This window comes from Numenius arquata, chromosome 7, assembly GCF_964106895.1.
Source record: "Numenius arquata chromosome 7, bNumArq3.hap1.1, whole genome shotgun sequence".
NCBI lineage: Eukaryota > Metazoa > Chordata > Aves > Charadriiformes > Scolopacidae > Numenius > Numenius arquata.
In genome coordinates this window covers 43,310,467-43,333,115 of record NC_133582.1, presented here as the reverse complement: position 1 = coordinate 43,333,115, position 22,649 = coordinate 43,310,467, and the positions used below count along the sequence as shown (strand labels likewise).

General features: G+C 39.3%; 1 protein-coding gene across 6 annotated transcripts in view; it reads right to left on the bottom strand.

Annotated features, from left to right (window-relative positions):
• The window catches only part of CAPN7 (calpain 7), a 34,328-nt gene extending 12,231 nt beyond the window's left edge, over positions 1-22,097 (bottom strand). For 3 of the 6 annotated variants that reach the window (XM_074151003.1, XM_074151006.1, XM_074151007.1), the window contains exons 1-14: positions 21,893-22,052; positions 17,550-17,658; positions 15,729-15,886; positions 13,448-13,515; positions 12,145-12,345; positions 11,241-11,327; positions 10,237-10,363; positions 9,417-9,502; positions 8,391-8,484; positions 6,677-6,823; positions 4,922-5,028; positions 3,300-3,420; positions 2,920-3,064; positions 1,094-1,193 (exon numbers count right to left, since the gene is read on the bottom strand). In XM_074151003.1, coding sequence (XP_074007104.1) covers positions 1,094-1,193; positions 2,920-3,064; positions 3,300-3,420; positions 4,922-5,028; positions 6,677-6,823; positions 8,391-8,484; positions 9,417-9,502; positions 10,237-10,363; positions 11,241-11,327; positions 12,145-12,345; positions 13,448-13,515; positions 15,729-15,886; positions 17,550-17,658; positions 21,893-21,994 — 1,652 coding nt within the window. In that variant the 5' untranslated portion in view covers positions 21,995-22,052. Of the gene's footprint in view, positions 1-1,093; positions 1,194-2,919; positions 3,065-3,299; positions 3,421-4,921; positions 5,029-6,676; positions 6,824-8,390; positions 8,485-9,416; positions 9,503-10,236; positions 10,364-11,240; positions 11,328-12,144; positions 12,346-13,447; positions 13,516-15,728; positions 15,887-17,549; positions 17,659-21,236; positions 21,493-21,892 lie in introns of all 6 variants that reach the window. The other 3 variants (XM_074151004.1, XM_074151005.1, XM_074151008.1) reach the window with 3 other exon arrangements.
• Positions 22,098-22,649: the final 552 nt, after the last annotated feature.

Genomic DNA, 22,649 nt, shown 5'->3' with positions numbered 1-22,649 from the left:
ACCCTATTGCAAAATCTGCTGGCTGCCTCATGAACTGTCTGGACAAGGAAAATAAGGTCTGAAAAACCAAAAAGTCCTGATGACTGACTGCAAAGCTTGGCATGCTGGGAACAGAAGTGGATAAAACTATTCATAAGTCCCACTGACCCTCCCACACTTTTAGAACTGAGCAGCACATGTGGAAGGCTGCATTATTGACTAAGCTTCAAATTATCGCCATCGTTACTCCACTTTTTATGGCAATTGCCACCGTGCTAGGCATTCCCCTGTGCAGAGGTATGACGATGACTAATAATATAAGGAAAGACAGATCAGTAAGTAGGTGAGCTTTGAGATTGGCATACTCATCTTGTTACATCACCACGGTGTATTTTAGAATTAATTTGGACAAAAAGATAGAAGGAGCCTTTACAGATAAAACTCAGCAGTTGTACCATGGATGAAGAAGCTTGTGCAGAGCTACCACACACAGAAACAGTGTGGAAGCAGTGGCAAAGTGCAGTACAGTGGAGTGGAAAAATAGAGAAACCCTTGCTTCCAGAAACTGAGACACACTTATCCTCAAACTGGGTGATGAAAGACTGAATGGGATAGGTAACTATGTAGGAGACAGGTATCACACTCAGAAAAAAAATCAGCAGGCAAGGAAGATTACTTATGATAACTATGACTGGTGAAAAATGGAATTAAACTACTCTGACATCAGTGAATGCACCCTGTAAAGGCAACATGCACTGCACAAATGACTTGCAACTGTCCAGGAAAATGAATTCCAAATTAAAGCTAGGTCACTCAAATCCTGTCTGGTGACTGCTTAAGCAAAATACAGACCGATTTCTATTCTGATAGATGAGGGACCGAGGTCAGAATCTGGTTACACAACCTTAGGTTCACAGCATCATCAAAAAAATCACTGGAGTTTCAACGACGTTACCGTAGTCAAAAACAAAGCCTGGCCTTAGAATTTAAAAGTGTAAAGTCAGGCTCTTGGAGTTCAACCTCTTCAGCTCTAACTGGGAAGAATGGAAGGAAGGAAACACCACATCAGAACATTTAGTCAGGTATCAAAACACAAGGTTTTTTTTGGACCAACCTGTGAATACATGTAGATTCTTTAAAGAGACTTGGGTTCCAACTCAAATAAATAACATCATAGTACTGGCACAGGTCCTCCCAGGCAATCCAGAAAATGCCTAAAAAGGAAATGCTGTTATTGTTTTCTTATCAGACACCTTCATTTTACTTGGTTTTCAAAAGTTTCTTTCCAGGCAACTGATGCAGCTTATATAAACCCACATTTCTGTAAAACTTAGTTGTAACATCTGCATTGCCAAGAAAAACAAGCTAGTCTCTGCCTATCATCAGGGACTTTCCGAAGCTGTCAAAATGCTTTTAATTTTCAAGCACTAAGCAGAAGGCATAAGAGAATCTGTTGTACTGAAAGAGGTGAAATTAGGTGATTCTGACCTGCCTTACCCTTTCCTAGGTTTATGAGAAAAAAAAAAAAAGAAAAAAAAAAGTTACAGTCAAACAGGTTCCCCCAATTCGACAACCTACTTCTGCAGTCAGCCAGCACAATCAGGTGTTCAGTCAACATGTGAGTACGTTGAATGTGTTTCTAAGGTGCCTCGCTATTTACATGACTTGCTTTAGCACCCTGAATCTGCTTCCATCTTTAGAATATTGTCTGGCATTTATTCTAATTCTCGGCAGCTCCCCTAATTGTAAATCCAGCCATCAACAATGCCTGCAAGCTGACAGATTCCTGATGAAATGAATTCTTAAAAAGGTAACAGCCTTTTAATTCAAGTCTCTGACAGAGGCAGTTGCAGATCTTGCAGCACTTAAAAAAAAAAATGCAGTCAGAATAGCTACACATTTAGACAACAAGACCAGAATGTAAATCCAGTCAGAAGAAAAAAAACCCTTAAAACTATTAATGTAATTTTATATACATTTTAACTACTAGATGCCACAGATGTAAATTCCTCACTGAATGAATCAGTAAATAAACAATGAGCTAATCTCTTATAACTGTCACAAAGCCAGAGCTGCTATTCTTGTATTTAAATCAAAAGTTTTTCTTACACATTTGCAGGAGGCTCATTATTAAATGCTATAATTTAATGGTTTTGGCTGCATACTGTTGTCAAAATAAAGTGTCACTGAACAAAAGGATGGCCTTATAGAGATAAACAAACAGCAACTAGGACACTATAAAAAGAGCAGACATCTCTCTCTGAACGTAAAATGCAGCTTCTGCAGAACTTCTAAAGTGTCAGCAGCTTGCCCTTCCACCAGCAAACCCATACCAACTTTCCACATGCTACACTCTGCTGTTCCCTAGGGAAGATGGGACAGAACAATGCTGGGCATCATTCCAAATGGTTTCTCTGGACAGTAACGTTGTAGTGCCACTCTCTCCAATTTGGATCTCAATCTACTCTTACAGCTGGAAATGGAATGTATGTAAAGATACCTCCAGTGCATAGCCTCAAATATAGGTAAGACAAATTTAAATACTGATTACAATAAGCAAATGTTGGGGGAAAAAACCCACAAAAAAAAAATCTTTTCATATACTAAAAAGCAGCATAACACAGCTTATTGTCAGAATGTTATCTTTGCATTGAATTCCCCCATGTCCAGATCCTAAGATAGCAGCACTTAAGCAGAGAAGTAATTTCTTTTCAATTAATTTGAGCTATATTAAACAGTCCAAATTACTTAAACCCCAGACAGACCTGAAATGACAGTCCTATATACAGAAAAACTTCCTAAAGTTTTGGCTATTTAGTTTCTAGTATTTTTTTATTCGCCCTCTCCTTGTGCTTAAGCACTTCTTTCCACCTTCCTGAAGGGATACACAACAAATAGCTACATTATCTGAAAAGATAGTGACTTTTTAAGATCTAATACCATTGTCTATTTTCTGAGCTGTTCTGGGGTCAAAGTTCAAGTATTTTTGTAAATCTGGGGTCCAGTTTCTTGTGTCATTTTCACTGTACCGTCCCTTCCAACGTAAGTGGCTCCAGGGATTTTTCAACTGAAGAAATCGAAGTCCCTAAAGAAATAAAACTGTTAGATTGATCTTGTCAAGGTAATTTTTCTATTTGTATTAACATGGAATATGGACCAATAGCTCAAGAAAATACAGCATCATTAAGCTTTCTGGAATTTCCCAATGGAGCCAAGACAACATAAACTGTATAAGCCATTAGAGCAAGAAATCATAGCTACCCATCGCAGACACAGGTTTCAAACAGGCATCTGAAAACATCTTCAGTTTTACTTGATACCTTATATTCTCTTATATCCAAGACTGCATATGCATGGGTTGGAACCAAACCCCATTTTTCTCCTTCCTCTTCAGACATCACCCCTGTTGCTGTTGTGATAAGGACATCTCCCTTATGAAACCTGTTCAAAAAGAGGTGAAAAATAGCTTAATTAAAATTTTGCAAGTTGCAAATGAACGTTTGTCAGACACTGTAATAGTATGTTTTACACTGTCCATTAGTGTGACCCTACTTTATAAAAATTGATATACAGGGCTTTTTTTGTCTGCAGAAATCAGTCCTGAAAAAGCTTGAGGACGTAGAACTATTTTCTTTTAGTATATAAGTATAGACTGTAAGTGAAAAAAATAATATTATATAATTTCACAATTTCATATTTTTTATAAATAAAAATCAGCATTTATTGAACTGAAGTTCAATCCATGTCACTTTTTAGAGATACTCTTCACAGATCTTCAGCTGAACACAAATGTTATTTCATCAACACTTAGCAAATCACTGCACATAGCAAATGAACAACACAGCCCCAGGATTCTGAAAGAGCTTCCCGATACCTGAAGAATGAGAAGTTCATGCTTCTATACTTCTGCACGCGTTTACACTAGAGTGCTGTGTCCCCCAGCCTTACAGGGTCGGACTGTCAACTCACAACTGAGTTCTACAATTGTTCTGGATTTCAATTGTTAATTTTGCAACAGTTATTGTTGTGAAGACACACTAGCATGTTTCCCAGCTTGTGCTAAAATCCAAGTACATACTCAGCATCCCTCGACAGCCTACAGGGATTTGACTATGGATCCACATAGCGACAATGATGCTATAATGGCTAGATCCCATCCTAATTGCAGTCACACCTCCAAATTACAATGCCAGAATATCTGCAAAGTTGTTGACAACCAACAGAGAGCTCCTAACTTACTAAAAAAGCACTCTAGAATGAGAGCCACACTCTTTTATCCTGAACGTGGATGTTTCAGTCATCAGAATATCCTCCTTCTACTGCACTGAAGTGCATAAGAAACTGGTTGCACGAAACACTTTTGAAAGAAATCAAAGTATTTGCTAGCTGACATTTATAAATTACAGCTATATCTTTCAGCATAAGTAGAATTGTTATGGTGGGTCTGAAAAATCAGTATTGCAGTTTTGACAGACTTTTGCTGGTTCTCCATATTTACTAATGGGGCATAATAATCAAGATCTTGTGATACAATTAGAAATACCGTATCTGCTTGATAAGGATAGCAGATCATTGGCAAAGTTCTGGAACACGGAACAGACTTCCTTCTACTTTTTAAACACTTAACTTGCACATTGGTTCCAACATGCTCTTCTCTGACTCCATATTCTGTTTTTCCTCATCAAGAAATGGGCTAATTTTTCTTCTTTACATTTAAAGAAAAAAAAGCATCTCATACAAAATTCCACAATATTTTACTGTTCTGTATTAGTGTCACCAATACCTCAATTTTACTTCTTCCAGAAAGCACACGGAGGTTTTATAAAGCACAATTTGTAGTAGTACTGAAACGCTACCTGTGGTGCTGGTATTGCTTTTACAGTGGTAAGCCAGCTACTACACAGCAAGCATTTTAATTACTTAGGAAAGAATAAACTTCTACCTCTGATAAAGCATTCTGAAAGTACTGTCTTTATTGAAAGCTTGATTGTCAGAGTGCATAGCAATTCTTTCAGGTATCCAACCAGTCAGCGCATGAAGATCAATGTTCTGAAATGCAAGCATTCAAAAGAAATCAGAATAGATATTCCATCTATAAACATATGATGGCTGTACACAAAATATAAAAGTGCCTTGAAAGAAATCAAGTATACACAAGATACAATATAGCTCTGCACATATAACCTTATTCTTCAGCTTTTTATTAAAAAAAAAAAAAAAACCCAAGCAGAAAACCACAACAAAAAGGTATTTGATTATTTTAGGACATTTCCAAATGACATCTCAAAAAAAAAAAAAAGCTGCAAAGAGAACTCATGAAAAAAACTGGAATTTCAGAGCAATGGAAACATAAGAGAATAACCGTTCATGCTCAATTCTATGATATGTTTTATTTATTTCATTGATTCACAGACTTTTAAAGCACAATCTCAGAAGCACTATTTGGAACCTTGCTATTATATATACATTTTAAATAATTTAAGTTTTACTTCTAAGGCTCAGGGTTTGGGTTTTTTATTCTTTTTAGTAAAGCTGACACTGACATGTATTTCCATAAAAAGAGGCTTTAATCACCCCATTTCATCTCCTTGAAATATATTGCTTATTCCTTTTTCTTTTGCTTTGCACTCCTCAAAGCAAGAGCAGAGACTATAAAATGCTTGAAGTGTCAGGAACAAGCACTGGTGGGTGGGAACTTGAGGAATTACAAGTACAACGCAGCCAGTAAGTAACCCTGATTATAGAAGGAAGCTATAATACAGATGAAAGCAGAGGGGTGGGAAAGGTGCAGATTAAATGTTACAAGTGAAGTCGGTTTTCCAGATAGCAAGTTAGAGGACAACAACGGGAATAAAATACAGCTATTCTCAACAGCTTCTGTACTCCAAAACAAAGCAGCCCAACACTGACATAAACATAAATAAAAATGTATGCTACAGTTACCCCTTATACAAAGACACATTTGTCTCCATAATAATTTTTCAAAATGTGATGATTATCTAATATACCCTCCAAGAATGCAATTATTAAGACACTGACTAGAATGTAAACAGCAGCATGAAATACAACAATATACTGTTAAAATGTTAAAGAGTTTTAAATTAAAATCAGAAGTGCTTCCCAAGTAACAAATGAAGATTACGTGGGCTACTCATTTCTGTAAACCACCCCTCTTTAACAGAATAATTTGCATGTCAGTCTAGCTGCAGTATGATGACTGTTTCTTCAGTAACCATGTTACAGGAATCCATCACATATTGATGTAAATGAGCGGAACAATCTGATAAACTTTCACAGATCAAAGTACTTGCTCATATAGACGTACTAAATGACTAGCCTGTTCCTTCCCTAGCTGACTCCTCTACCTAATGAGGGAGAGCTACCCTATTTACTGAACAACAGATTCTCATTAAAACACATATACTTCCCAACCATAAGTGCCAGTCCTGCAGTCAGAAAACCACGATTAACTCTGCCCATCAAGATATCTTGCTCATTCTATTTTGATGGAATAAATCTCATCAAGTACAACTAAGCCTATTTGTGAAAGAAAGAAACAGAACAAAATTTTAAGAAAACTGCAAACCCAATCCTTGTCTGCCCAAGCAATTCAATTTGATATCACTAGAAGGAAAACCATTTGACCCAAGATTATCTAAGTGGAATTTTTGCCTCTTAGAAATAATCTGGTACTTACAGAATTTGATCCAGGAAAATCATATCCTCCCATGACCTTCATGTAAGCCTTTTCTATTAGCGATACCCATAATTCATTCTTATTGTTAGAATAAGAGCAGAGAAGTTCCCCGCTATGATCAACAGGTAACTGGTCATCTATGATTACCTGTACGAAATAAACAAATGAAAAATGATCATAAAGCATTTTGGAAGTATTTAAAAAATAAAACCAAGCTCTCATTAATATACAGCTTCTAAGACACAGCCACACCTGACCATCGCTCTCACATGTGAACATCTCTATCAATCCTGCAATGGTTTCCCCAACTGAACAAGAAATTGTGTTGCCAGCTCTTACTTCCACTGGTCCACTGATTGGACCAGTGATCTGTGACCATCTCCCTCACTTTTCCCTATATTTTACTCCTGTAAAACGTCTAAATTCTATTGTAAAAGGTAGCCGCAGAAATGTTCAGTGTAATTACGAGCATAAAAAGTAAAGCCTAACAATAGTCCTCACCTAATTAGGAAACAGAATATGGGCTGTGCTTGGTAGCCAGCAGAAAAATAAAGTCATTTATCTATAAGGAAACAAACTGTGTGTCACATCACTTTCATAGTCTCTAGTTCCAGACTTAAATTTCTTCTCTCTGGAAAGGAAAAACAACCCAAAGCAGAAGTTTTGAAAATATTAACATTTATCCTTTAAATTAGGTAGAATATATTCAGCGTTATTACAGATCATTACTGCAGTATTTACAGTGATCTGAAACAGTTTCCCAGAACAGATGTTTCAGTTTCACATTGACATTAGTCTGTTACCAATACAGGCTACCAACACAGCACATTTTCTGGTCAAATTCTGTCTGTGCAGGAATAAATAATCCTTTTCACAGAAAAGCAAACGGCCATTCAACTAAACAAAAGGCAGCCTTTAGGAGATATTTTGGAAAGAGTATTAAGAGCAAGGCAAGCACATAAATGATACTTTCCTGAAACATTCAGATTCTAGAATTTTGCAACTCAAGGACTACCTCACCCAGAGATTGCACCTTCGCAACTAAGGGCCTTTGAGCACCTTCCCCTTACTTTTTGGCCCCGTGAATACGACCACTCAACTTTTGAACTCCCATAAACATTCAGTCACTATGATCTGCAACAATCAGTGCTACAGTTAAGTATTATATGAAGAAATACATTATTTTATGCTCTTATTTATTGCACTGAAAAGAAAATGAAGTTGTTTGTGAGTTTATGAAGTTCTATCATATATCTTCAGGCATCGCCTCTCCTTACTGAAAATCTGTGGTTGAGTTATTCCTCTGTGGTCTCATTCCATGTTTATACTCTTCCTGGATGTCCCCCTCTGTACTTTTTAGTTCTGTAACTTCCTTTCTAAGATGGAGTGGAAAGTGGATTACTTGCACACCTTATTCATAAATATGGGATGCATATTTTTGTTCCTGTATGATTTTCATAATTCTTTTAAGCCATATAGGGACTTTTCAATGAATTTAAAAGCAGGTAAGGCTATTTTCATGAATGCCTGTAGAAGAAATACCTACATTCTGTTACGTACTCACAACCAAAATGAATCTCAAAAGGCTTAACATTTAAACAAACCGTATCTAAAGTTTTTGCTATGCAAGCGTAGCTTCACAGTGAAGCAGACCAAGTCTTTAAAATATGTGACTTATATAGTAACAGCATTAAGTCTCCCTGAAAACATTTACCTTTCTAGGTACACCATTGATATGAAGCTTCACCATGTATTTGCCACATGGATTATATTCTGGTTCTCCTTTCTTATTCTGAGGGTAAATTATACTGTTTAAAAAAAAAAGAAAAAGAAAAGAGGAAATTGTAACATAAATGACTTGGCTCTACATATACTGATAATAATTAGAGTGCGATTAACATAATCTGTTTCTGGAATTTACACTGAACATATATATATGGAATTTCTGATGAAAGAGCAACTCAAATTTAGTAAAAATGGCAATAATGTTTAAATAAGCTTTTATTTTTAGGCCTTGTTCTTGCTGCACTTCTCTGCTTAATATAGTAACAAAAAGAACATAAATAACCTGCTTGTTTCTCCAACAGAAGCAAGGCAAACAAATTTATCTTACTATTAAATAAACGGTATTTACATATCTGTAGTATAAATATAGTATTTGCCTGAATGACAAGTCAAACATCTGAAGAAGGAGAAGACAGAGCAGAACTCACTGCTCTTGAAAAGAATACAAAATCAGTTCTAATGAGTATAGGTTAAAACAAACAAACAAAAAAAAATCCAGGAACAACATCCACACACTGGTCTGGCAACGGGCTCCTAGCAGAGTCTGCCAAACCCATACCAAATTTATCACAGGACAGCAGTTGAGTGGAACTGAGACAGTGTTGTTAACATTAATTCTATGATGAGACGCAAGATGGACCACCCGTTGCACAACAGTTGGCATAGCAAAGTAGGAAAATAAACCTATAAAGCCTATAGTAAAATTTCTATTAAAAACCAAAACAAACCTTCCAAACTATTTATTAGTCCTCAAAGCACACCTGAGCTTAGACTCCAGTGTCTGTATACATATCTATATAAATCTGACTTCCCTCTCAGAAGTGCTGAAGCCACATGAGTCCCAGGGAGGTGAAGGTGAAACAAATGCTAGTTCTTACTGTGTTCAACTGTCATAGAAGATATTGCAAAAGCTTGGTAGTATTAAGTCTGAAAAGATCTTAGAAGAAACACTTACCTTGTGATCAATTTTTTGTTATATCTTCTTTCATATGCTGCACTGATTGCTAGTGATGCCACAAAAGAACAATCTGACACTATTGTCTATAAAGAAAATAAAAACAGTGAGGACATTTACTAATAACTTAGATACTGAGAGACAAGCAGGGTGTGTGGAGGGAAGGACGATTGCCAGTTAGTAATTCCCTTCAAAGGGGAAAGGATTTGAACTAAGAGAAGCCAAGTTACTACTAAAAAAGCAGGAAACATATGCTTGCTCAACATGAGGCCCCTACAGAGCAAATGAGAGTTAGAATTATTAATGACAATCAGAGGCAAGTGCAGATATCTCAGCATTCACTCACGCTTACTCCCTCCTCCCCAGAACACTAATATAAACCATATCCAATGGCATAGTCTATAGCTGATTTCAGAATAGCTTGGGCCATCAAAAACTAAGCAAGACATTTCCACTGTTCTCAATGGGCCACTCTGCTTCCTGTCAGATAAATTTTAAGATCTTGCTCATTATTTTTTCCATGCAGTAAATTAAGTGAACAATTTGCTGCATAGTGTACCTTGCCTTTTTTTTCATACTAACCTTCCCACTATTTCTGGAAAACAGGACTTTCAGCTGGAATTCAAATTCCTATTTTCACTTCCACTGCTAACACACCTGTTTATTCTCATCTGAAGTGATACTATTTATTTATTTACTTCGTCTCATGAGAGCCAAGGAAAGCACTGTGACATTTAGAGATTCTTTTTTGAACAAGTGGGTTTTATATCTCCCACACTAAACTGCTAGCAGTGCACATTTCTCCTTAGAAACTATTTACCTGCTTTATGCTGAAACTTGATACAGTATAAATCATCGTAGGGTTATTTGTTATGTCATCTGGTCGCACCCACTTGGCAAACATTGCTTTCTGTTTGGGGGATAATGGTAACTTCCCACATTTATCACTAGATTTAAGAGAGAGAAAAGCAGAAATAAATCAATAGCAGCGTAGAAAAGCTTTTCATGGTATGTCCAGTCTTATATATATCTGATAGATGGTGCAAAATATGTGCAGAACAATTACACTGCTTTGTACAGAGCTGTAAAACCATTTCAAAGAACCCTAAGTTTGCAATTTTTAAGGAAAAAAAGCAAAAATATTAAAAACATGAAATAAAAGCCAAATGCTTCCTTCATACAGGACTGAACAGGAGAAGGGAATTCCAAAAAGCCATCTACACCATCAGAAAGTCAAATTCTTCATTTTATTTCAATACGATGTAAAAAGTTTCTTTAGTTCTAAAATATCGAGGCTTGTCTGATTGACAAGCCATGAGTGGGAGAAAAAAACAACCAACCAACCCCAAGTGTCTTTGTCTATTATGGCTATGTAATCTTAATATACTGTTATTGTTCATGAATGAAGGTTTAGCAGTTACATATCACTCTTCCTTGGAATAGTCCTTTATGGAGGAAACAGCTACCACCTTCATTTTACAGGTAACTGAGGCCCAGGGAGCTAAACTCATTAGCATACAGGAGAATCAGGAAATGGACCCAAGTTGCCACCTCAGCCTAATACTCAAAAAAGTCAAATAGAGTGTTGTCCTTATAGACCTGAAGACAACTGCAAAAGCAGTGCAGAGCTGGATCAGCTTACATTAAAGTTTTAAGATCAGGCTGGAAGAATGAATTGGTAGTATTTAAATATCTGTCTGAATTATGCTTAAAAGCCTACTTAAACAATTTTAGACTCTGAAAAAAATCCCACAGAAATACTAAATATGGGAAAGCTTTGGAAATAAAAACAAAAGTCAAGTTCAGTAATTGAATCACACTTACGAAAATGGCATAGGGAAGGCAAAACGTTCCCTAAGATCAACACTCATGAAAGGTACATATTCAATGCCATTAATTTTTGAAGTCTTCCTGCAAATCATAAGAAAAAAGAAAAAAAAATATAATTACAAACCTATCTATCATTGTTCAAAGACTAAGTTCCAGAAGGTAACAACAAAATTAGCTTTTAAAAAAAACAAGACAGTGCTTCTGAAAACAAGACAACTTCCTCTTGAAAATGGAACAATCACTGTATTTACTCATGTTTGAAATGTGCAGTACTTGATGGCTCAGTCACTAATCATTTTATGGGGAGGAGGAGAAAGACTGAACCACTTAACAGACAATGCATTTTATTTTTCTTTTTTTAAAAGATATATTTTATAATTTTCAAAATTCACAATTTAGGCTAAAGGTTTTATGGATTATTTGTAGCTTATTCCACCTACAATAAATATCAAAGCAAAAGGAACTGGATGTAACAGAAGTCACAGTCCTACAAAATATTATGCTTCCTCAATTTCCAGTGAAGTAGTAGTTGTATAATCCATAAAAACTTCTTTGTACCTTGGCTTCTCAGAGCCATCTCTTTCATGAGCTCAGTCAGGCAGTTTGTGTATAAAGTACAAAAATAACATTATGAAAAATAATCCTGACAATCAGTTACAAGAAATTGTCTTCTCAATACAAACTAGAAAGTATGCCATTAAAGCCATTAATTACATTACCACAGAGAATACACGAATTTATTAATGTGTAGGTAATACCAGCAACAGGGTTTGTAAGAGGTGTTTTTTCCAACCCTCTGTTTATCGATCTCATGCTTCAGCTGTTTCAATCTACTGTGTAAAATGCACAAAGGATGTGAGCACAAATAACATTTCGGAAAAACTTGTCTTCAGCTTACCTGAGTACTTCAATCTCCTCTGCAGTGTATCTCTGACCTTGAGATTCACTAGCTTGTACTGCTCTGATTGTCTGTGGTTTATCATTTAAAGAAAAATCAGGTCCCAATGGAAAGAATGTTCTGACTGGCTGGTTTGGTTTAGCTGCAGTTGACTTCTCCTTCTGAGATGACTTTGACAGAGATTCCTTCAGTGCCTCTGCTCTAAAGCAAGTAAACAAAATGCATTTTTACAACAATGATAAAAATATAGTTATGGTTCAATTACTGATTTACTTTGTTTAGGTTCCCATATATGTTAAATGGAATGAACAAATGCCCAAGTTGACCACACCACTCTTCTTCAGAAAAATCAGTTTCTGATGCCAGTACTTATTTATTTTCCTGTTCTAGAATCAATTAAAATACAGCATTTCCAACTCATATATAAGCTACTTCTGGCAGAACTCATTAGATTTCGTTCTCTCTAAATTATGCTAATAGGAGAACTTGTGTGAGTGTTCATTATCTAGAACTTCAGAACAAGACCACTGAAACACAGAGAAAACTGATTTGCATCCTCTCATACCTTCATGATTTAATTTGTCTAGCAGATACAGTAGCAATAAAAACCCACTAGCATTCTCACAACCCAGAATTTCAACTGCTTGAAGACTGTGTATTCAGGAGTCATATTTTGTTGTTGCATTAATCTGCTGGATAGGCACACGTATGCAAAATATGGGGTGTTTTTTTTTGAACACAGACTGAGAAGTGCTGAAAACCAGTTTATACTGAAACTTAGCCCAACATAGTCCGTTATTCACCATCATACAGCTGACTTGAAGAGTCACATTGAACTTACACTTGTGTAACTTGTTTCAGATGTAGACTCCATTCCATTAGATCTACCCATACATGTTGCTACTGTCAAGATAAGTATTTCCCAGTTTCCAACTGTCTTCCTTATGAAGGGATGCTGACACCCTGACTTAGTCCTGGCCTGAATTCAGCATTTTTATAGAAGCCAGATATTGTAGTATAGTACTCTGATTTTTATCTCTGAAGTAGTGCATTGGTACTAAAGAACGCACAGCCCTTTCCTAATTCTGCATGTCCCAAGACTCCCAGAGGGTTGGCACAACAGCTACTATATTCAGTGGTATAGCAGCCAGCACCTATCTGCCAGGAGAACTCCATAGGAGCTCGTTCTACCCAGAATCCATACTCTTTGCAGTAGAGAACAGACACGCTAGACTGGGAATCCAACTCAGAGAGCGCACTTATGCCTGACAGCAAGTATTTTACAAGTGTTGGCAATACTCACCTATCCAGTGCTTGTCGAGCCAGCTGTTTCAGTTTTGACTGGGGGCCTGCTTCTGAAGTTTCATTAGCCTTAAGTGAAAAATAAAAGAAAAAGCTACACATCCAAAAACCTCACAGATTTCATAGGTTCAATTTGTCAAATTCCACACATAGATTACAGCAAACAGTAACTAGCTATTTTTTTTACAATTTTCTTTTGAAACGAGCAAATATGTTCTTTAAAAATCTCAGCATAAAAAGCAAGCAAATATAATTTTGCTGTTCTAGTGAAGGTTCATGGAACAAAAGTGATATTTAAAATTCTCCAGCGAGGGCAACACTGTATACACAAAAAATCTGCCAGAAGAATTAACCATATTAAAACAGTATCAGCAGAAAGAAGACAAAAACAAATGTTAGGTATACTACTGAGCTTAGATGAGTTCCAATTCTTTTTCCCAAATGAGTCAAAAATAGTCATGGTAACTTAGGAAAAAAATAAATTTGAATGTTTAATTTCATAAAATACAAAGAAGATTGCTTGCAGGTTAAGACTCTTGTTATTGCACATCTAAGGCATAAAATAATCTATGACAGGGCACCAAAACAGATTATGAAGAGTGCTAACTTCTGTTCCCAGTTGGGAGGTCAGCTATGACAGTTTAGGTGTCCAACCAGTTTATGCTTTTGTTTTCCTTACAGACAAAGCACGATTACTGCAGCTAAGCAATCTGCAAGAGGCACAACATGAGGTGTGGCTTCTCCCAAGACACCCACATGCAGGTTTCAGGTTCTAGCTTTGTACTTTGACCGATTCTGCCAGGTCTGCTAGATCAACTGAGGAAACAAAAGGCAAGCTACTTTCACCCCAAGAAACAAAACCAGGAACACCCTCTATAAGCAACTGTTTTCATTTGAAAATTAATTACACTCTGGAGTTCCTGGTTGGAAAGACTTTCAAAGACGTATGAAGGCAAGCAGTGGAGATGCACCAGCACACTCATCCAGGAGTCAGCCGCAGAAGAGGAGGAATGACTGCTCTCTATTTCAAAGGTAAGAAAGAAACAAATCTCTCCACCCGAATATACTGAGGAGAAAGACAGAAGCAAAGCTTCGAGATAGCAGAGTTCCTTCAATCTTCTTTCATCCTGGGAAGAAGGTACTTTTTGATCACCCTGAGGGATAAAGCCTACAGTCATCTTAAAATAATATGCTAGTCAAGATTAAAAGAAACTTCAGTAGTATCTGTACCTAACGAAATACCTGATAAAAGCAGTTATTGATATGAGATAATTTCAGACTAACTTCAATATACATAAGTAATATTTGCATGTGCTGACACAACAGAAGGAAGAATACAGCAGAGGAAAAACAGTATGCTGCTGCAGTAAGTTTTATGTAATAGACTGAAAATGTTCTGCTCCAACAGCTCAAGTGGAAAAACTAGAGCAGTTCTTCTAACTCATCTGGTTACACTATACCACCAGGGTTTTTCAGCCTACATAAAACCAGTTTACAGAATTCAGGGAAAAGAAGATTTTACTCTAGCATGTAGCAAAAGTAACATTCCCCTCCCAACAACCCACATATATTTACATTAAAAAAGGAAAAGAAGGGAAAAATAAAAACAGACTTGGTGGAGTTACATTATGATGGTGAGCTCTTCCTGTAATGAGTTAGTTAAGGCAACTGGATTTAAGGGAAAAAAGCAGTACCTGTAATTATATTCTCCATTATTTATGTAATGGCCAATTCACCCTTATCATTAATTTCAGTGTGAACTGAATTAACTCGTAACAGCTTTAGTGTTGGGCACTGAGTAATCAATCAATTTTTTTTACTAGTTTTGGCACCAGTAGACAGTTGTTTTCAGAAAGCATTACACACCAAAATTTCCCTTAAATTTCTTCCTTTAATGTAGTCAGAAAGTAATATAGCTTGACACATTAGCAAGTCACCTTCAGTTTTAACTGGTTTTAATTTCAGTTTTAGTGTTGCATTTGCTCCAGGGTAAAAACTAACATGAAAAAAGTTCCAGAATATTTCTAGTTTTTAGAATAATGCAGTTCAGGAAAAACACATAAATGACAAGTCCCTGTAAATTTACAGTGTTGAATAGCAACATAACATAAAGACTGGAAGAAACACTAAAAACACAGTGGAAAAAAAAAGATTAAAAAATAGTGTTTAGAAATACAGGTACTCCATTTTTAAGCCAACCTTTAAGGGTCAGTCACTTGTGTAAGTGGAAGAATTTCTTACCATCACATAATTCCACCAAGTTAACCTGTAGCTTAACATACTGTTTTCAAACAGAGCTCCACCGCTTCCGTGTACAACTCTATAGCTTCTTCTGCATTGCCTTTATCATCTTCATCAAAAGCCTGTGTAACTAGGAAGCGAGCACGCTCCAAGTCCAACTGTTGTTTTGACTTCAGAGGGTCTGTGTTCTGTGACTGAACTGAATGAAAAAGAAAGTATTTAGCTTTCTACAGCAGCAGATGTGTAAAAACATCCTTAACACGGTACTAAAACGCTAGCAGTTCTAATCAGATGGGTAATATCTATTTCTTGGCTGGAAATCAAACTGTTCTAAACTTTGCTAAAAAATTCTTTGCAAGGACAAGAAAACTCCACCACAAACACCCCAAAAGCAGAGATATACTCTCAGGGCATTTCACATGTCAAATAACATAAATATAATCTCTTTCATACTACACTATGGACAAGGATGCTTAATTATGTAAAATAGTACATCGGTTGTGAAAACATATAACCTATGGTAATATACAAGTTCCTTAGGTGTCTGTCTCATTTCATACCTTTATTAATCACCTGAAGGAGAAGATGGAGTGCACCTTCATCAAAGCTGCAAATGCCACCAAACCAATTCACTCAAGGGCACAGCTGTTATTCAAAGGGACACAGACAAACTAAAGCAAGGCACTGACAGGAACCTCAGGAAATTCAACCAGGATGAATGCTATGCCCTGTGTCAGGGACAGACTAACAGCCTGCAGGGCACAGCTCTGCAGAGAAGGGCCTGGGGTCCTGGGGGACAGCTGAGCAAGCCCAAGCCAGTGATGAAGGCTAACAGCACCCTGGGCTGTGTCAGTGGCAGCACGGCCCGGAGATGGGGGGAAGCAATCACTACCCTCTACTTGGCACTCAGGAGACTGTACCTGGAATACTAATCTTGGGTCTCTAATGATGGTTGGGAATGGAGGACTTGGCCCTTTGAGAAGAAGCTGAGGGAGAACAGCTTGTCTAGCCAGGAGAGACAGCTTTTGAAGGGACCTAATAGCAACCTGCCAGTAACTGCAAGGTTATCAAGAAAATGGATTCAGACTCTTCACTGAGGTACAAAGGGAATGAGAGCCAGTGTCTATGAACTGAAACAGAGGAAAATCCAACTAGATATATAAAAAAATAAACCACTAGAAAGACAACTGCACCTTGGAACTGGGGCCAGTGGCACAGGAAATTTCTGTCCTTACGTGTTTTCAGGACCTGACTGGACCTAAGCAATCTGGTCCAAAAATCAATGTTTACCCTTCCTACTTTGAGCAGGAAATTGGTCTATAGACCTCCCAAGGTCCCTTTTTGGCCAAGCAATTCTATGATTCTAACTGATAATAGCAGGTGTGTGAAAATTTGAGATTTTGGTCTAAGCACAAACACTGAAACAAGGAAACCCTTATGAGAGCACAGACCTTTTTTGCCCTCTCAAAGTTAGTAATTCTACACAAATACCAGAACCCACTTGCTTCAAATCCATCATGCAGCTGAAGCTTAGATTCAAGTTTTGATTTGTTCCTCATCAATTTTTGTTGCTAGATTTAATGACTTTCTCAGGTTTGCTCTGCAGATGTGGTTCCTAAGAATATTTAAAAGGAAAGAATACCCACACCTAAGTCCTTAGGAAGTAAGTCTCTGCTTCATTTCTGATGTATCAGAATTCAACACACTGACGTGCTCATTGTATTTGTGGTCCTTCACAAAGGACAAGAAAATTACAATAATGAAAAACAGAGCAAACATCATTGATACATATTTCACAGCACCAAAAGGCTTTCCACTCAATTAATTTAAGCAGAGGTTTAATTAGAAAGCTCCTTACCCACCTGCTGAATGGAGAGCTTGAACTCTCTCCAAGTACTCATTTATTTTTTCTTGAATATTTTCCAAGTTGGACCCTGCCATCCCAGCGTAAATCAAAGCTTGTGCAGCTTCCTGCAGGGAGAAGAATTTGAGACAAAGTTAATGTTTTCTGCCTAGAAAATTACTTCCCATAAACAGAGGGCCTACAACAGCCATGAGCTGCATGAAAACAAGCTCCTACATCTGAAAAAAAGACTCAGCGGCTGCAGGGTAATTCTGCTGGAAGGAACAAGTTCCAAGTTATAAATGAGATCACATTCAATTTCTCACACGTGGGACAACCTATAAGACTATGAAAAAACTTTTGAGGTTCTATAAGGCCAGATCTTAAGCCTGTCTGTATAGTAATGCATGGAATTAGGAGATCTTGAGTACAATTTTTCAAGCATACACTGAAATCAGTTAAGTAAATCTCACAAACCACAAACTGCCTTTTATTTTAAAGCCGCAGATTTAAGGTTAGGAAAATAAAGCTACTATTTATTTGCATTTAATCTGATAATAAACCAACATAAAAAGCTTTACAAAATCAAATGCATGTAATTTTGGTTTAGAAAGTCTTTTCTTTTAGTATTACTCTCATCAAGCTACTAAATCTGGAAAGTCTACAAATTTTAAGTTTCCAAGTTCCTCAAACTTTGTTTTTTAAAATGTTTGTATGTACACAAAACACTGGCTATTGATGAAAGTCTACTTCCAGGAGGGAGCACAGTACATTATCCGCATTAAGGCTTTTTCCACGCTGCGCAAATCTATTCAGAAAAAACAGTTTCAGTTGCATAAGCTGTCTATTCATTCACTAAATTTATGAAAAACATGTAAGGTTTGGCAGGGTTATAACAAACAGTCAGAGCTCACATAGTCTGAGAAGCATATGGAGAACTGAAATTTGTCACTCACAAAAAAAGAGGATAAAAACCTTATTTTGCCCTCATTATTAGGATGGAAAAACCTCCACACTTTTGTGACAGTGCTAGTCTTCCCAGCAGCAGTAGAAGAGAGGAGGCGGTCATGTAGCAGGCTAATATGTAGGAAGCAGAACAGTAACTAGAGAGCTGCTTCACGAAGATGGTGCTCAGAGAGGCTGCTCCGCATCGGGCAAGCACAGAGCTGTGGCCAGACAGTCTCTTGCGTGCTTTATGGCCATGATTTTTTGTAAAGCATAGCAGTTTTCTCCCATACACATCTGCTCAGTTTGCCCAAACCTAAAACTGATCCTGATACAGCCTGTATGTATTATCAGGATAAATTTTCACTGACAAGCATCACAGAACCAAGTACTGCATACTCCCTGTCAACATCCATCACCATATTACATCACGTAAAATGTCTACAGCAGCAGAAAGGTAAATAGAAGTACTGTTCCATTTATAGGTAGCAATTAACTACTGTTAAAGTCTATTATACAACTTTTTCTTTTTTTCAGGCTAGAAAAAGTGCACTACAGATAATCTTCTCAAAGGATTTTTCTGTGACATACCACAGTAGAGTGACAAAACAGGTGCTGTATCATAACAATAACTTGTCTACACACAATGCAAAGAACAAATGTGGATTTTCAAACCAGTGCTGCAAAACCTATGCATAATTGATGTTGCTTCTGTGATTTCAAGCACAAGTGTTTTGCCTGGTTTTAAGATGCAAACATAATGAAAACAGTCTTATAAATTAAGTCTCTAAAGCACTGAAGCAGCTGACCAACTGCCTGCAGAGGCAGCATGCCAACTGTTTCCAGTGACAAGATGGATGTGCAGTTCAGAGTTAGTATTTGTGATCTCTTCAATACCACTACTGTTCTTTGGCAGGAGTAGTGTGCACAGTCACACTAAGCTGACTGTCAGTTTGCAAGCTGCTAACTGCTGGTCAACAGTCAAACTTAGCAATAGTGTTCAGCAGTTTTGCTGAAGGGAACAGGTGCCCAAATACACTTCTGACATTTCTGCAGAGCACCATTAGCAAGTTAAGCTGGTTCACACACAGCCCTCCTCTGGGGATCTATCAAAGTTACACGTTAGCAGGAGCTGAGAGTGCTTGCAAGCCATAGGAACTCCATTCAGACAGGTCCATTTGTTGCCTATTGGCAAACTGTAGCATTTCCCATGCTTCATCCTTAAGGTCAAGTTCTTGCAGAATCCAGTACAGCACCCAAGCTTTCCCATATGCTTAGTAATTGCACAAGTGGGCTCTGAACTGCTTAGAGCAGTTGGTAAGAAGGCTCGTGATGGGCCACAGCTTATTTGCACTCTCCTAAGAAATGCATAAAGTATACAAAATATCATATAGTATTTTGGGTAACTACTCTTGTTTAATCTTAACATTGACAGTGATCCTTCAGGCAACATTCAGAAAATCAAACCTATCCAGGCAGGCTAAATCATACATAAAGAATTCAGCTTTAACAGTATCTGCTGAGTTTGATCTCACTCCTCCTGATCACAATAGGTTTGAACACCAACACCTTCCCATATAATCTGTTGCAAGAGTCAATACCTAATCTCGGACTGCCAAGAGTCACCTGTCTGAATACCAAAAATCTTACCTGCAGTTGCGATTCAAAACTTTCCTATTACATAGCAGTGTCCATAATCGTGCTGCTATGTGGCTGAGCTTTTGCATGCCAGAAAACATTGTCTAGATGACACTCTTTGTCATGTGTAGCTTGAACTACACCAAGACTGTCAGGGATACATTTTTGAACTTAACAAGAATGTCACCCGTATGCAGCAAGTGAAAAAGATTTTCCACACACTGTACAAAAGCATACAAGAGCTATTACTTGCACAAAAAAGATGGTTCTCTTCTGAAGAGCATTTGATAATTTCTAAGATGTACTGCGAAATGTACTGTAATAAGCAGTACTGCACATAGCTATCAGACCACGCACACACACACTGTTGCTGGTAACCACAGTGTGGTATTATTATGGGTAACTATAACTTTGGCATATATATACTTTACATATACGAACTTAGCTCACCCTACATTAACAAACAGGCTAAAAAAAAGAGATACTCCTCTTGCTATCCTTTCACACTTACGTGGATAGGCAACTGTGATAATAACACTATGCTTTTCATACATTTCAAAGACACTTAGTACTCACGAAGTAAAAGGCCAACTGTAGAGCTCTTAGCAAGTTAATGGAAAAGAATTACTTTGGTAGGATAATGGAATACGTGCAACGATTACTGCAATAAGGACAAACACAGGCTTCAAAGAAACCCCTTCTCGCACATGAGAAGCGAAGCCAGTGGCATATGGAACTTTAATGTAACTTTGCAGAACATAAATCCAACAAAACGAGACAACTTACATGGTGAAAAATACATAATGGCTGCACAGAAGCCACTAAATACCAATAGTAAGTATATAGATATTGAACAAGACGCTGAATCAACCTTATTGCACCCTCAGTTACAACAACCTGAAGTTGTATTGAAATAATAAAATTGGATCCCTATTCACAGGTGGTTAAAAACATGTCACTGGAAGCTTGAGATCTGAAGCTAGCTTACTGCCGAGCACCTTGTATTTTGCCATGTAGTTCTCTACTTATTTGATGACTGGTTATACAACAGAGTTGCTTCCAGCTGCACATTTAAGAGCTGCAATATGCCCACTTGCCGTTCTCCAAAATGCTCAGCGCTTACATTTATTTCCAACGTAAAATTGAACAGTCCTTCGGGCCTGGCGGGGACAGGGGGGAGGCCAGGAACGAAAGGAGAGAACCAGCGCTGCGGGGACGTTTCCAGCGAGGTTCCCAGCAATCTTCCCGAGCAGCAGGGCGGGGGCCGCGTCCCCAGCAGCTGGAAGCAGCGTCGTACCCGGCTCTCAGGTGCCGCGGCTGCAGCGCTACCCCCAAACCCGGCCGGTAAACAGCAGCGCACGGGCAGTACTCGTTCCTACCTGAAAATAAAACACATTTCGCAACCTGCCCTGAAAGACACTGCCTCTCCCGGAGACTGACAAACTTTTGACGCGCACGCCCGGCCTTCCGCTTTCTTCTCGGCTGGAACCGCCGCATCTTCCCCGGAGGCCAAGCAGGGCGGCCCTCTCCGGGGCACACCCGCCAAGGGAGAGGAGGGCAGCGGCGGAGCCGGCGCTAACCCAGCGCACCGCGCCCCACCGGCAGGGCCGGGCCGGGCCGGGCCGGGCCCCGGTGGGCCACCCCTCCCTCCCCCAGCCCTCTGAGGACTGAGGGGAGGAGCGCAAACCGACCGCCAGCTCAAGGGCCTCAGAGCGGCGAAGGGGAGACCGGCGCCCTGAGGGGACCGGCCGCCCTGAGGTGAACCGGCCGCCCCCGTACCTTGTAGTAGAAGACCGCTTCCTGGTAGCGCCCGCTCTGGTCCCGCTGCACCGCCAGCTGCGCGAACTTCACGGCGTCCAGCTCTAGCGTGGTGGCATCCATGGCCGGTCCCCTCCCGGTGCCGGCGTCAACAGCACCTCTCAGAGCCCACCCCAGCTCCGCGCCCGCCCGGCAGCTTCCCCGCCTTCCTGACCCCGCCGCTGGCTCCACCCCCATCCTAACCACCGTTTCCCCTGGCCCCGCCCGCCCGCCCGCCCGCCGCCCGGGCCGCAGTGCGCATGCGCCCGGCGGGTCGGCTTCTGGGGCTGTTTCAGGCCGGGCGAGCGTGAGGGTTGCGCTGCGCGTGCTCAGGCGCGCGGCGGAGGGGGCGGGGTTCTCGGGTTTGGTGGAGGCGCGTGCGTGTGTGCCGCGCGGCGGGTGAGGGTGAGGCGGTGAGGAAGTGGCGGCAGCGAAGACGGGGGGGCAGCAGTGAGGGAAGCGAGCCAGCGAGGAGAGGCCGGCAGCGAAGGGAGAGGAGGGGGCGGACACACAGTGGGGAGGGGGGTGACAGCGATCGCACCTGCCCGTCTGTGGCGGTTGAGGCGGGAGCGCGCTGAGGGCCGTGAGGCACCCCCCAGCCCGCCTTTCCAAGCTCCTGGAGAGGTGAGCTGGGCGGTGGGGTGGACAGGAGAAAGCCCATGGTTGTTACTGCTGTATTTTAAAACTGTGTTGTTTTGTGGGGGCTTTGTTTTGTTTTTTTCTTTCCTCACATTTTAAT